The sequence below is a fragment of the Ursus americanus genome, chromosome 24, assembly GCF_024610735.1.
Source record: "Ursus americanus isolate L20-20 chromosome 24, mUrsAme1.1.p, whole genome shotgun sequence".
Lineage (NCBI taxonomy): Eukaryota > Metazoa > Chordata > Mammalia > Carnivora > Ursidae > Ursus > Ursus americanus.
The window spans coordinates 30,822,956-30,837,761 of NC_142150.1; the positions used below are offsets into that span (position 1 = coordinate 30,822,956).

The 14,806-nt window shown below is 36.1% G+C and overlaps 1 protein-coding gene across 3 annotated transcripts in view; it reads right to left on the reverse strand.

Annotated features, from left to right (window-relative positions):
• The window catches only part of CKAP5 (cytoskeleton associated protein 5), a 108,076-nt gene that overhangs the window by 53,427 nt on the left and 39,843 nt on the right, over positions 1 to 14,806 (reverse strand). For all 3 annotated transcript variants that reach the window (XM_045786544.2, XM_045786546.2, XM_087854815.1), the window contains exons 4-9: positions 14,406 to 14,612; positions 10,357 to 10,528; positions 9,264 to 9,396; positions 8,920 to 9,020; positions 7,013 to 7,126; positions 1,768 to 1,872 (exon numbers count right to left, since the gene is read on the reverse strand). In XM_045786544.2, coding sequence (XP_045642500.1) covers positions 1,768 to 1,872; positions 7,013 to 7,126; positions 8,920 to 9,020; positions 9,264 to 9,396; positions 10,357 to 10,528; positions 14,406 to 14,612 — 832 coding nt within the window. The remainder of the gene's footprint in view (positions 1 to 1,767; positions 1,873 to 7,012; positions 7,127 to 8,919; positions 9,021 to 9,263; positions 9,397 to 10,356; positions 10,529 to 14,405; positions 14,613 to 14,806) is intronic.

Here is a 14,806-nt window from a genome sequence, read left to right on the forward strand (position 1 = left end):
AAAATCATAGCAATTTTGATCAGAAGGATATCCTCTTATTCAAGTACTATGTTTAGATCAATAAAGTTGGAATTTTTATAATTTTTATCTTATAAATCATCTGCAATTCATAAAATATTTATTGAATACCTAATATATCTATTGAGCGCCAGGCACTGTGCTAGCAGGCAAATTAAAGTTGTCTTTTAAGGCCCAAAAGATATAGCAAAGCTCAAAGGCATCCAAAACAATTTTTTTAAGATTTCACAGAAGTGACAGAGACCAGAAGGAGCACAGTTTCCATGGAGAAATATAAAAGACTTTTTAATACTAGGAGTTAATTATAAACTTGAAAATCAAGATCTTTTAATGGTTATAAAGCTAAAGTTCACTTTTTTATGTATTTTACGAAAAAGATAGCTTATAAATAGCTAAAGAAAATAAACCTGAGCCATTAATATGCTTGACATCAAATACTGTATAATAGTTTTAAGGGGGATGGGGAGATACTCTAAACTATAAGCTCTGTAACTTTAAGCTACATAACAAAATGTCACAAAGCCAGAATCAGAAGTCAAACTGGGCCAGGTAAGCATCGACCAGGATTTAGTAAATTAAAATGTAACTTAAAAATTGTTTTCTGGGTTAAAAGTTATTACTAAGACAAAAGTATATTCTTTTTAAAAAAAGTATGCTAATAAGTAACATAAAACTTACCAAAAGTTAATTAACACACTGATTGCACATACACATATAAGTATTGCATAATAAATATTATTGCTATAAAATATTGTTTATAGTTTTATTCCAATTCATAATTTACATGTCTAAGGGTTTTATGGACCCATATTTTTATTTCCCTGCTAACAAGTTAGTCATGACTCATTTTTATTTGGTAGTGTCTTTTTTTTTTTTCAGTTAAGTTCTCTGAAATTATTTTTAATGCTATGAGTAAGCAAGCTCCAAATACCATAACTGAGCTTAGACATTAACTTCACAACATAAAACTGACACATGACTATAAACTATGAGGAGCCTCAAAAGTCATTCTAGGTAATCAAATAATCAAGTGGCTAGTAAGTTCAACCCTGAAGTTTAGTATAGTCAATTTTCAGAATGCTGCACCATTCTAAGTAATTCAGACCATATTTAGAGGCCAATTGACAAATGCCACAGTAAAAGAAAACATCTCTATTTATTAAAACTGTTACCAAACTTGAGTGCATCTAAATTTACACAAAGAAGAGAGTATATTCCACAATGTCTCCAGTCACATTTCTTAGAATAAATTAAACTGATATACCACCAAGAGTGGAATCTATATAAAATGTTTCAAGTATATAAGTAAATTATTATTTTTTGAATAAGAAAACACTATAATATACATTTTATATATTCATCTTCCCTTCTGGTTTTATACTGCCTTTCCTACTTTCATAACCACTCTGGGTGGTTATCACAAGTCTCAGTTTATCCTGTTATACTGCATATAATCTTATAAGAACAAAGCAAAATATTAGTAAGTAAATAAGTAATAAGCAAATCAACTCAACTAAGTGTTTAGGCCATGTACCCAATTTCCTATATAAAGCTAATGAATTTAGTTATAACTGACATCTTTACTAAAATGTTGTAAGGGGTTATGCTCAATATTAATAAAACTTAGTGAAAAATTCACTTTGTCCAATATATAGAGATCTATTCCAAAGAGCTGTTTTAATACATAAAGCAAGCTAACCTGACACTCGTGGTAATGCTGATCTGTATCTAAAAAGGAGTGTTACTCACATGTCCTGCATATTGTCCAAATTTCTTCCTTAGCCCAACAGCCAGGCCAGTAAGACATTTTGCTGCCAAAGCCACCAACATGACATTGGTGTCCTTTCCAACAACCTACAAAGAGGGGGGAAGAAAGGAAAACAAAAACAGTCACAACTCTGGAGAAGGGAACTGAAAATGTATTCTTTTTTTTTTTTTTAAGATTTTTTTTTTTTTTTGATTCGACAGGGGCAGAGACAGCCAGCGAGAGAGGGAACACAAGCAGGGGGAGTGGGAGAGGAAGAAGCAGGCTCATAGCAGAGGAGCCTGATGTGGGGCTCGATCCCATAACGCCAGGATCACGCCCTGAGCCGAAGGCAGACGCTTAACCGCTGTGCCACCCAGGGGCCCCTGAAAATGTATTCTTAAAAGAACCCTGGCAAGCTGTTATGCTAACGGATAGCCAATTTTGTTTCCTACAAAAGAGGAAAATTCTTCCTTGACAATATCAAATTTGAGGGTGTCCTTTCATCCTGTTTAGTCTCCTACCTTAAAGTTCTACCGATAACATAGACATAAAACCACAACTGCAAATAGCTAACTTTCCATTAGTGGTAGTCTAGGATGTCAGAGTCGCACAACTCTGCAGGAGGGGACTCTGATAATGGAAGAGAAGCTGCAGGCCTGCTGACTTTGTTCTGGGCCAGGAAAAGCCAAAAGACAGTGGATCTCAGAGGAAAGATGCCACAGGGCAACAGCTCCAACGTTTCTACCCAAAGAGCACCAGTAGAAACTGGTATAAGTATCTCCAAGAAGTCCATGGGGACTCCAAGTTGCAAATGCCATTGCAACCATTCCTCTGAGGGAGCTTCTGGCCTTGCGGCTGCCATTTTACATACCTAACGATCCTCAAGCGTGCATTTAGAGTCTCTTAGCAGAATTTCCTCCGGCATTATTTATACCACCACCCTCCTTTCACACTATACTCTTTTCCTGGGTAGAAGTAATGCTTCCATTCCATCTCAGACTTTATTTAGTCCCTAAGATCTTGTATTCCATAAATAGAATGCTTCCTTCCAGATTCCCTCAATTAAACAATCCCTAATGCATAGCATGCAAGGAAGTTCTAGATGGCATCTACATGCACTCCCTCAGTGCTAAGGAGTAATGATTAAGAGGCAAGATTAACACTTATGAAAAACAAATTAGATGCCATAATTTTATAGGTGCTTTACAATCCTTACTTTGTTTAATTTTTCAACCAAAACCCTATAAACTAGGTAATATCAAATTTTGCAGATTTCAAAAATTAAATAGATTAACTTGCTCAAGGTCAGAGCTAGCAAATGTGATGTGATTTAAACCCAGCTCTGTTTTGACTCCAAAGCTTTTGCTTTCTTTACTAAAGCATATTCACACTGTAAATTCATGTTATGGCAAATTTGTTTTTCTTATGAGAAGATAAGATCAGGGTCCTAATAAACATTTTGTTAAATTCCTAACTACTATAAATCCATAGAGAAAAAGCTTCCATTCAGTTCTGTATTAAACTCACTATTGGCATTTATAAATGTTTGGATTATCTTTTTTTAACCAAAAGAACTTAAAGGAATTATTTAGATGCTAGACTTCATATTTAGCATATAAATGTATATTCTAGGGATGGTCATCGAAAACATGCCAGACCCCATTCGAAGAAATCTTAGTTCAATGAATCTGGGATGGGATTTGCAACCAGTATTTTAATATAGCTCAAAAGGAAAAGACCATCAATCAATCCCTATCCACCATTAGAGCAATAATCAATAGGAGCTGAACCCTAGACACTGATGGTCCTGATGGAAATCTTGAAGAGGATCCTGTGACCCTATTATAGCTCAAGATGGTAAAGGATTGAATGAACTTACAGGTGAGTTATGGACCAGGCCTATCTGCCTTCAACACTCGTTGTCAAACATCAAAGTTTAATTAAACAAGTTGTTCTAAATTGAGAAATGGGGAGTGGGGAAGGTGGAGAATTATTTATTTTTAAGAAAAATAGCATATATATGGGGGGGATTCCATTCCAGATTTGAAAATCTCCATGACGCTGTTCTAGACTAGGGAAAGGAAGCTTTAGCTCACAATGTTAATTTAACCTAAATAATGGGAAATATTTTATAATTAAAAGTGCTATCACTTCTCCCATAACTCTAGGCCTACAATATGATTTTAAGCACAGTTGATCCTTGAACAATGTGAGGGTTAGGGGCACTGACACCCCCGTGCAGTCGAAAATCAACATATAACTTTTGACTCCCCCAAAACTTAATTACTACAGAAGCCTTTCTGATAACATAAACAGTTGATTAACACATATTTTGTATGTTATATGTATTATACTCTATATTCTTATGATAAAGTAAGCTGGAGAAAGAAAATGTTATTAAGAAAATCACAAGGAAAATACATTTCTAGTACTGTTCTTTACTTATTGAAAAAAATCCTCATGTAAATTGACCCATGCAATTCAAACCTGTGTTGTTCAAGGGTCAGCTGTTAATTATCAATTAGTATTTATTTTAAACTAATAATGTAAGCTACTGGTTAATAGTAACCAAAACAAAAACACTCTGTTGACAAAGTCAAGAGTCAATGAAATCCACCATGTTTAGAAAACTATGATGAATCTAAGGAGTAAAGGGGGAAATGTAGAAAGACCAAGTGAAAAAAAAGGTTAATACTACAAAAAAAGTTAGCAAGCGTGCATAATAAAATACCTTGAAGACCCAAACCTTAATCTAAAGATGTAAATATATATATATATCTACCAGCATCCATAGGTAATTAGCCAAGTCAAAGAAGCTAGTGGGGGGGCGGAGGTGGAGTAAGGGGTAGGGGAGAAAGTATCTTATAAATGAAAGAACTATAACCTGTGAAAACAGGAAAGCCCACAAAATATGCTAAGTCATGTGACAACTTGAAAGAAGACAGTTTAAGAACTAATTTCAGGAATACTGAAAGGAATTTCAAAATGAGTAGTTCGGCATTTCTTGTATAAGGCAAAAAAATTGGGAGCTTAGTGGGATTTCTTGATATAGTCAACAGAGAGAAGAGACCATTTATGGAGGGATAAGGGATTGGTCTGTAGCCTATTCGGTCTCCTTCTCTTCCATTTCCTCATTTCCCCATTTTTGACATGTCTCTGTTAAGTCAACACAATATGGAGATGAAGTTCGTGTTTACATGCAAGTAAAACATAAACATTTTTTAAATGCCTTGTTCCTGGTTTATTTATACAACTGAAGTTAACTTCTCATTGTTTTAAATATTTTAGCTGCAAAATTAAATTTCTTTTTACTTGTTTGTAAGCCTTTGATCACCCCCCACTCCACCATGTGAAGAGGGAGAAGTTTCTCACAAAAATCTATTGTCTTTGTCTACCCAAATATAAAATCCATGATCCTCTCTGTAAATAGAGAGAATATATTTATATTCAAATGCCAAAGGAAATCACAGAACAGTATTTATTTGAATACCTAATATCCTACGAAAATGCATGTAGAGAACCAATTAATATTTGTATCATTAGACAAGAAAAAAATAAAAGCTTTTAACTGAGGCACCGAGAATTCAGGGACAAGTAATAAGATTACAGATAATAATTGTAGGCTGGAATTTAGAGAGAATCTGAAGTTCTCAATGCCACTAGAATCCCATTTCCCTCTCTTAGTGCCTTTCTACCCTTTCTCTTTCCTCCCATACTCCAGGTTGGTGAAATCTTTTCCCTATGGGCAATTCCTTTCTAATTAATCTTACCTGAGTTTGGGGCTCTTCAAGATTGGAAGACTGAGGACTAAACAAGATTGGGAAAAATCATTCCTCCAAATCTCACTTGGAGGAAAGCATGGGAAGCTGACGAAGAGAAAACATAGCCCATCCTCTTTACTCACTGATTCCATATTTGAGAATTCACCTACTTGTTAACATTTATTTATAACCCCCAAATCGATACTTGCAGCACTCTCCTAGTCATTCACAGACAAGCACAGAGCTGTGAAAAAATCTGAGTTGCCTGGTGTGCACATTCCCAGTTGAGAATGAACAAAGCAACACTCTGCCTTCTTCTTTCAGCTCTCATACTGTAAACAAGTATTTTTTTCATGGTCTGTTTAGTGCTGCATTTCTTTTTCTTTCTTTTTTTTTTTTTTTTCATTTTTGTGATTTTTGTTGGTGCTTTCACTGTTTAAAATGGCCCCCAAGTGTAGTGCTGAAATGCTGTCTATTGTTCCTAAGTGTAAAAAGGTCTGACACAGAAATTACGTGTGTCAGATAAGCTTTGTTCAGGCAGAAGTTATAGTGCTGTTGGCCATGAGTTCAATGCTAATGCATCAATAATATATATTAAATGAGACCTTTTCAAATAGAATAAAACAAGTTATGTATTGACTGATTGATGAAAATGTCGAGACCAAAGAGTTGCAGGACCCTAGCCCTATGTTTCCTTAGGAGCAACTGGTTCAGTATTCACTAATTCAGTGTTGTGGTGACTTTACAGAACATACCTACTACAAATAATGAGAATTACTGTACCTACATGTGCATATCATAAAAGATTAACCTCCCCCCCACCATTCTAATGCTCTGTAATTTCAGGCTGAAGAAGCAAATTAAACTCTTCTCTATTCAAGAACATGTCTTTGGAGTTTGTTCTTAAACTCTATAACTATATTCACAATATTTGATCTATACTTTCAAATTTTATGAAAAGCCACTACATACAAATTTATCAACCAGCAGCAACTCCAAAGGAGTACGTTCTAAAAGCATCTCTGTCTTATTTAGCACTTGCCTGCTTTATAATGGCCACACATCCTTCACTTTACACGCAGATATACAATGTGGCATCATTTGCTATCTAATGGGAAGATATGCTTCATATTTAACATCTGTCCCATTAAATAGAGCCAATTTAAACAGTTCATCCTATAGAATTATAAAATTGGAATATTTTGTTCTACATCACCAAGACCCTCTCTTTCTTGAGGTTTGCATATGCTACCAGACAGGATAAAGCAAAGTGATAATAAATAAAGACTGAAAACCAATCCCTCCAAACTAACCTAGGACAATCATTTTAAACACTCCTTTACAAAGGTATGCCTATAATTAGAAAACCACCGATAGTGTTCCTTAAATGGCAATGTAGTCGTGATAAAAAAAGATGACTGATGGCGAGAAACTCAAAGGCCTGGTCTGTTGTCAGGTTACCAGTGTTGACACTCTTCCCACTTACCTTCTTTAATGCTTTGACTAAATCTGCATAATCGCCTGCTTCCAGTTTGGGATTTTTCACTAGAACTTCTACAGCCTCCAGAGCTTCTTTCCTCTCTTGCCATTTTTTTGCTTCCTGCAAGACACAGAATGAGTCACTTGTAGAGCAGAAACTAGGAGGAAAAATTAAAAAATAAAAGTCTATTTCTCACATGCTCCTAATTCAAAGATACATAATTAGTTTTTGTTTCAGAAACTTTTTTCTAAAGCTGGTTAAAAAAACAAAACTGCCAAACTGTGCAGCCCATCAGAATGTTTTGCTCATATATATAAAATTTTGTTCATACATAGTAAGTACTTTCATAACATTTCATAACCCTAGAGTTCTATAAGTAAAAGAATGGGATGCCATCGACTAAATGTTAGTAAGCAAGTATTAACAGAAAACATTGCTAGAAAGTGTTTCTAGCATATGTCATAGTAGCACAACTATAGGAGAAAGAAATTTACATACTGACAACATTAAAAAGATCAGAAAAAGACAATCACATAACCAACAACCAAAACTGCTCTAATCTTGGAGATCAGTTTTATACGGTTGTGGTACAATGCTAATTGTTTTGTTTTATGGCCATAAAGCAGAAAATATTTCACTAGAGATCAAGCAATCATTCAATAATTTTGCATACCCACTATTTGAAAGAACTGGGGATACAACAAAGATGACAAACTTGCCACCCTGGAGGAGATTACAGTACGATTTAATTTACCAAGTATTTCTTAATCAGAAGTTAATGGGGGACTGAAGGAGCTTGTCAGCAGAGAGCTAGCAAGATCTGCAATAAATAACTACTAAATCATGGCCACTATGAAAAGAGAAGTACAAGCTGCTTTGGTATGGTAGCAAGAGGACTTAACCTACTTTAGGCTGACAGGTAGGATCTCCCCTAAAAAATGATCCTTAAGGTGAGACCTAGAGGATGAAGTATTATGGGATGGATCGGGAGAATGTTACAGACAGAAAGAACAGCATATGTTAAGGTCCAGAGTTTGAGGGGCGGGGGTGAGTGTAGCACACGTGATACTGGGAGAAGTTCAGGATGACAGGAGCACGGAGGGAGAGCAATTAGAGAAGGTAAGGTTGCAAGGCAAGCAGGGGGCCTCAAAGGTGCCTTAGGTGGCCTCGATCGCCATAGAATGACTTCAGACATCATATTAAACTCATGGAAGCCACTGGAAGGATTTCAGTGAGGCAATGATATGGGAAGATTTTTATTTTCAAAAATGATAGCCTTGATTACATTGGGAAATGTGATGGGAAGGAGACAAGGGCAGAGACAGGGAGTCTTACAAGAAGACTACCACGGCACATGGGGCAAGAGACGGTGGTGGTTGGGATAAGTTTCTTAGTTGGGGATAACTGTGTTTCTTGGGGTACATTTAGCATAGTCTGGAGACATTTTTGATTGTCAGACTTGAGGAATGGTATTACTGGTATCTGGTGGGTAAATTCCAGAGATGCTGCTAAACATCCCACAGCGCCCAGGACAGCCCCCCAAAACCCAAGAAGTATCTGGCAAGAAATGCCAACAGTGCCAAGGTCAAGGAACCCTGCGGCAAAGTAGTGGCAGTGTGACGGAGAAAAGGAGATGAATTTGACAGATATTTAAAGGTAAAACCAGAGGACAATGAGGAAAAAGGAGATGTCAAGAATAATGTTATGGGTTTTGGCAAGACATGTTAAAAGAAAGTGCTAGAGTAGGTACACATACACAGCAGTGTGTGAACAAAGAAGCAACCGATTCACTCTGTTAAGGAAGATACGGGGTGCAAAGGGGTGTGCCAGGAAAAGGGCTCAGTAGAACAATCTGATTATAATCAAGGAATTATTTAAAATGAAATAAATGAAAGAAGGTTACCATTACTTACAATTTTGTCATAAAAGTCTTTGGGAAGTTTGGAAAGAATTTCTACTGCTTCCAAAAGCTCATAAGCATCTATTTGTGGCACCTCATCACCATCGTCACCACCTTCCAGGAGAAAAACAAAACAAACCTTAAAAATGGATGGAAGGTTTTTACTTATCAAATAGTTATCACTCCTTTCCCACTCTGATGAAATCTTGATATAGATGGAATCAATTATTAATGCTATAAACAACCGATATTGTATTAAATGGCAGCCCTACAAAATGTGCCTAGTAAACATAGGTTCTTGAAGTAGGGCTTGTTCTTGCTAATTTTCATAGAAACCAGTGTTTAAAATGGGCTTACCTCCCTCAGCATCGCCCCCAGCTGACTGTTGCTGTTCCAATTTAGCTTCTAGTTCTTGTTGGGAACGCAGAAATCGACTTGGTTTAGGGGTACCTGTTGGCAATTTGACCCATTCTTCTTCTAGTTCTTTCAACTACAAATATCATAAAATATTTTTTAAAACATACCGACATCGTCACCATTTATATTTACTAACATCAGAACCCAATTTCTTATTTATGTGATTCTAACAGGGCAAAAACAAAAGATACACTTAAAGTGTATACATTTGGAAAAAAAAATGAAACAAGACGAAACCAGAGAGGAGACAAACTGTAAGAGACTCTTAATCTTAGGAAACAATCTGAGGGTTGCTGAAAGGGAGGGGTGGGGGTGGGGTAACTGGGTGATGGACACTGGGGAGGGTATGTGTGTAATGAGCATTGGGTATTATATAAGACTGATGAATCACAGACCTGTACCCCTGAAGCAAATAACACATTATATGTTAATTAACTGAATTTAAATTTTAAAAAATAAAATAAAATATACATTTGGTAACATAAACCAAACTGACATATTTACTACTGAAGATGTATGACTAAGCACTTAGAAAAAAGAATAAAATCCACTTTTTAGGACACTCATTAGTTCATGAATTCAGATATATTTGTATCAGATAAAGTCTCTAAAGCCAATTATAATAAAAAACAAATAAAATGTATGCTGAACAAACAGATATTAAGTACTGCCACCCAACAGCATTATAAAGGGATCTTTTACATTTCTATAGACTCAACACTGACATACTGGAATCACTGAATGCATGGTATTTAACTTAAGAGGACAACATAAAATTAGAGACAGTTATGTTCAGAAAAAAAAAAATCAACTGATTTCAAAATTAAGAATGAAAAATATAATGAATCATGGAACACCACATCAAAAACTAAGGATGTACTGTATGGTGACTAACATAACATAATAAAAAATTATTATTAAAATAAAGAATGAAAAATAATTATTTCTAAGGACAGAATATCAACAACAACAGGAAGGAAATACCTTCAATATCAGTCTTATGCAAAGACAACCAAAAAACCCTGTGCCTCACCTGGACAGAGTTTATATTTTGTAATGGGGGTCTCAGAGCATCCCGAATCCATCTGTAAATCTCCACAGCAATTAGTTTTGCTTCATCTCGAACAGCCTTTTCTCGAGACTCAAAGAGTTTTGGCAACACTTTGATAATTGGTTTAAGCAAGATGATTTTGGAACCAAATTCACTAGAAGTCAAACATTGGGGAAAAAATACCCAACTTGTCAACATGCAATATATTTGAGTAGTGTTACCCTTCATTCACTCAAACGTAGTTCTGTACTTCCTATATACTAATAATTGAGATTTTTTTAAGGCAGAAAAAAAAAAGGAGCTCCTAACATCTACGTTTAGATAATAATCTTCTAAGAGTGTTATTTAATGTCTAGGGTCCAGAATATAAAACTCTTAAAACTAACCTTCTAGGTAAACAGATTAGGGATAATTCAAATCTACAAAGGACCAAACTGGTGTAACATCTTATATACACACATATACATATAAAAGCTTAAAATCATAAACAAATCAGCTTATACATATTTAGATGAGTGAAATCTACTTGCAGTAAGTTTTTAATAGCTGTTATGATTACGGTGGTTCACTCAACTTGACAGCTCACTAATCCTGGTAGCATGTGTTTCATTCCTGACTTCAAAATTTATCACCTGTAACTCCAGGCAACCTAAATCTCTCTTTGCTTCAGTTTTGCATGGGGAAAACAGTTGCCTTCTGACTTCTTTTAAAAAGGTAGCACATTTAACCTTATATATTTGTCACATTTTATATTTTTAAGTTCCTAACTGGCCAAATTTAGCTTTCTGAGTCACTGCAAACATTTCTGCATAACAAATTCGGTAGCAAGAGGGATTCAATTATGAAACAACACCGACATACTGTAGAATGTATATACAGTTGGCCCTTGAACATCACAGGTTCAAATTGTGTGGGTCCTCTCAGACGTGGATGTTTTACAGTACAGTACTATAAATGTATTTTCTCTTCTTTATGATTTTTTTTAAAAAGATTTTATTTATTTGACACAGAGACAGAGAGAGTACAAGCAGGGGGAGTGGCAGGCAGAGGGAGAGGGAGAAGCAGACTCCCCGCTGAGCAGAAGGCAGATGTGACTCGATCCCAGGACCCTGGGATCATGACCTGAGCGGAAGGCAGAGGCTTAACTGACTGAGCCACCCAGGGCCCTCTTCCTTAATGATTTTAATAACATTTTCTTCTCTCTAGCTTACTTTATAAGAATACAGTATATAATACAGATAATATACAAAATATGTTAATCGACAGTTTATGTTATTGCTAAGGCTTCCAGTAAACAGTAGGCTGTTAGTAGTTAGGTTTTGGGGAAGTCAAAATTTATACACAGATTTTTGACCGCATGGGGGTTGGCACCCCTAACCCCTGTGTTGTTCAAGGGTCAACTTATTTATCTACTATATTATTATTAATCTAATGTGTATAAATTTATCTCCTGTACACAAATGCAACAAACATTTTTAGTAATAGCTACTGACATATTCCAACTGGTTAGAGGAGACAAACAATACTCTCCTTCAGAAATGATATTTAAAAAGATACATGGTTATGTATCTATATACTTAATATAAATAACATAACATAAAATAAACAAGATGTTCGCCAAGATTTCCTTTAAAATCCCCTTTATTTTAATAGAAAAGAACATTTTAACTTGGCTCAGTTGACCTTTAAGGGCAAAGGAAAAATAAGAACTTAGGGTTATGAAACAGGGCACTCAGCATCGTGCCTAAAGAAACTAACATTTGGGATCTCAGTGTCTTCCTTTACATTATCAGTTTTGCTTCATTAGATTTTTTTGTTTCGCTATCCTGGCCTACCAAAAGATATAAGAAAAACCTACAGAAAAGGTCCACATGGAAAACAGATAACAAAACAAAACCTAATCGCGATACTAAACATATTACTACAGAAAACCATCTATGGGGGTGCCTGGATGGCTCAGTCAGTTAGGTTAAGCATTTGCCTTTGGCTCGGGTCATGATCTCAGGGTCCTGGGATTGAGGCCTGAATCAGGCTCCCCGCTCAGTGGAGAGTCTGCTTCTCCCTCTCTCTCTGCCCCTCCCCCTCCACTTGTGCTAGCTCGCTCTTGGTCTCTCTCAAATAAATAAATAAAATTTAAAAAAGAAAGAAAAGAAAAGAAAAAAAGAAAGGAAGGAAGGAAGGAAGGAAGGAAGGAAGGAAGGAAGAAAACAAACCCCCTATGGGTTCTAGAAGCCTACTTTAGGGGCCACAAAACATTTCTGATTTCCTGAAGCTCTCACAAGCACAGGTAGTGTGAGTAGTTTGAGGAAGTTCTGGAACCTAGGATTGAACAGTTTGGCCTCAAGGTTCTTGAAGGTCCCAGAGAGCTATCTAATTCTACTATAGATTCTGAGATGCCTTAGGACAAATAAACAACCACAGAGCGATGGAACTAAACTACAACATCTGTAAGGAAGACAGAAGAAGATAAACCTAACTTGCTCTTTTTCTACACTTAATTTTCCCAGTTAGCTTAAAAGTAAAATAACCAGAGTTTACAGCATTCTGGATTAGAAACTTCTAGTTTAAAGGCATATTATAGGGGTGCCTAAGTGGTTCAGTAGGTTAAGCGTCTGTCTCTGCCTTTGGCTCAGGTCATGATCTCAGGGTCCTGGGACTGAGCCCCGCGTTGGGCTCCCTGCTGAGGAGGGAGTCTGATTCTCCTTCTACCCTCTACCCCTCCCCCTGCTCATGCTCTCTCTCTCTCAAATAAATAAAATCTGTAAAGGTTGATTATAGCATAATATATATTTAAATTAAGAGATCCACTACTAAGGACAGAACATATCTACAGAGATAAACAGTCTTTAATTTTTTTTTAGATTTTATTTTTAAGTAATCTCTACACCCAACATGAGGCTTGAACTCGAAACCCCAAGATCAATCAAGAGTCGTATGCTCCACCAACTGAGCCAGCCAGGCACCCCGAGATAAGCATAGTCTTGATAACCAAATCAATTCAATAAATTTCTAAGATGACAGATTGAGCACACTATTTACTGCTCATAAAAAAACACCTACTATATCATAGTAAGCTTGAAATGAGGAAAAATTTATTACACAAGAACCTAAGTGAAAGTCAGATTTTATAAAAGAACTTTATGAACCAAGCAAAAGATAATGTGAAAGTTTAAGACTTATAAATTGAGGATCATTTAACAAAATTTAGGAATTTTGATATTTCCACATTAGATAAACACCAAAGGCAGCATTTTCTCCAAGAAGTAGGTCAGACACAAAATCGCAAGAGAGCTGAGTTGGGATGATCTTCACTCCCATAGGTCACACATTTAGGATTTCACTAGAGCTGCTTTCTAAAGTTTCTCATGTGGAGAGTAATGGGGACAGGATATCAGATTAGAAGAACTGCCAAATCAGAACAAACTAGTGGTTTGTCTAATTCAGATTTCCATAGCAAATTACAGCCACTTGTTCCTGAAAGAGATCTTATTCATGAAAAACTTCACTGCTAAACAAGAGATTCTAGCGTTGAAAATAACTTATTGCATAAGAGTCAAAGTTATTTTCTATTTGCTATTGCTGGGCTTCTGTTTAAAGGCATATAGCATTTACTTCTACTTTACTAAAAAGGCATCTAATCAAAGGTCTGCTTTAGCAAATAAACAGTGTTTAGTCAACATTTCAAAGTACATAAATATGCTTGAGGATAACAAGAGGACTGCTTTAAATATCCTGAGGAGTGCTTTTCCACGAAAAGACCAATTCCTAATTTGAGAACAGGTCAGAAATCTCCCCTGCTCATCTTCATTAGAAGGGGATTTAGACAAAATAACTATGCAACACAACTTGAAGGCTAAAATTACTGAATAGAAAGCGCCACACTTGAGGAATGACTTTAGCTTTCCCAGGTCAATTTTCCTGGTTGACGTGGCATGCCAAGTCCAGTCTAGCAGTTTTCGTTTCTGTTTAAGCCAGGAACTCAAACTCAATTGAGATAATCTAGTTCACAGAACTAAAGCAACAAGTCTTACCTTAAGGCTTTCCTCAGTGTCTCTATGCAGGCCACTACGATCTTGGGGTTCTTGTTGTCTAGGCCTTTTAGCAGCTCTTCTTGCACAGCCTCTCCTTTCTCAATCTCTATGTACATTAGACAAATCTCAATGCCTAGCTCCTTGGCTTTGGCTTTGGGTTGGTTGAACACTTTACTCACAACACCCGACACAACTTCACCTGTGGTTCTGTAATACAGAATACAAACCACCACCACACAGAAACACACTTTAGTAGAAAGAGCTGAAAAAGGTGATGGTGGGGGGATGACAAATACTTTTTAAAATGCTTAGAAATAAAGTAAATGAGTCTCTACTTTTTAAATTTATGTTCAAGAATATGAAAGACAAACTTACATAAACCATAAAAGTTTAAGACATGT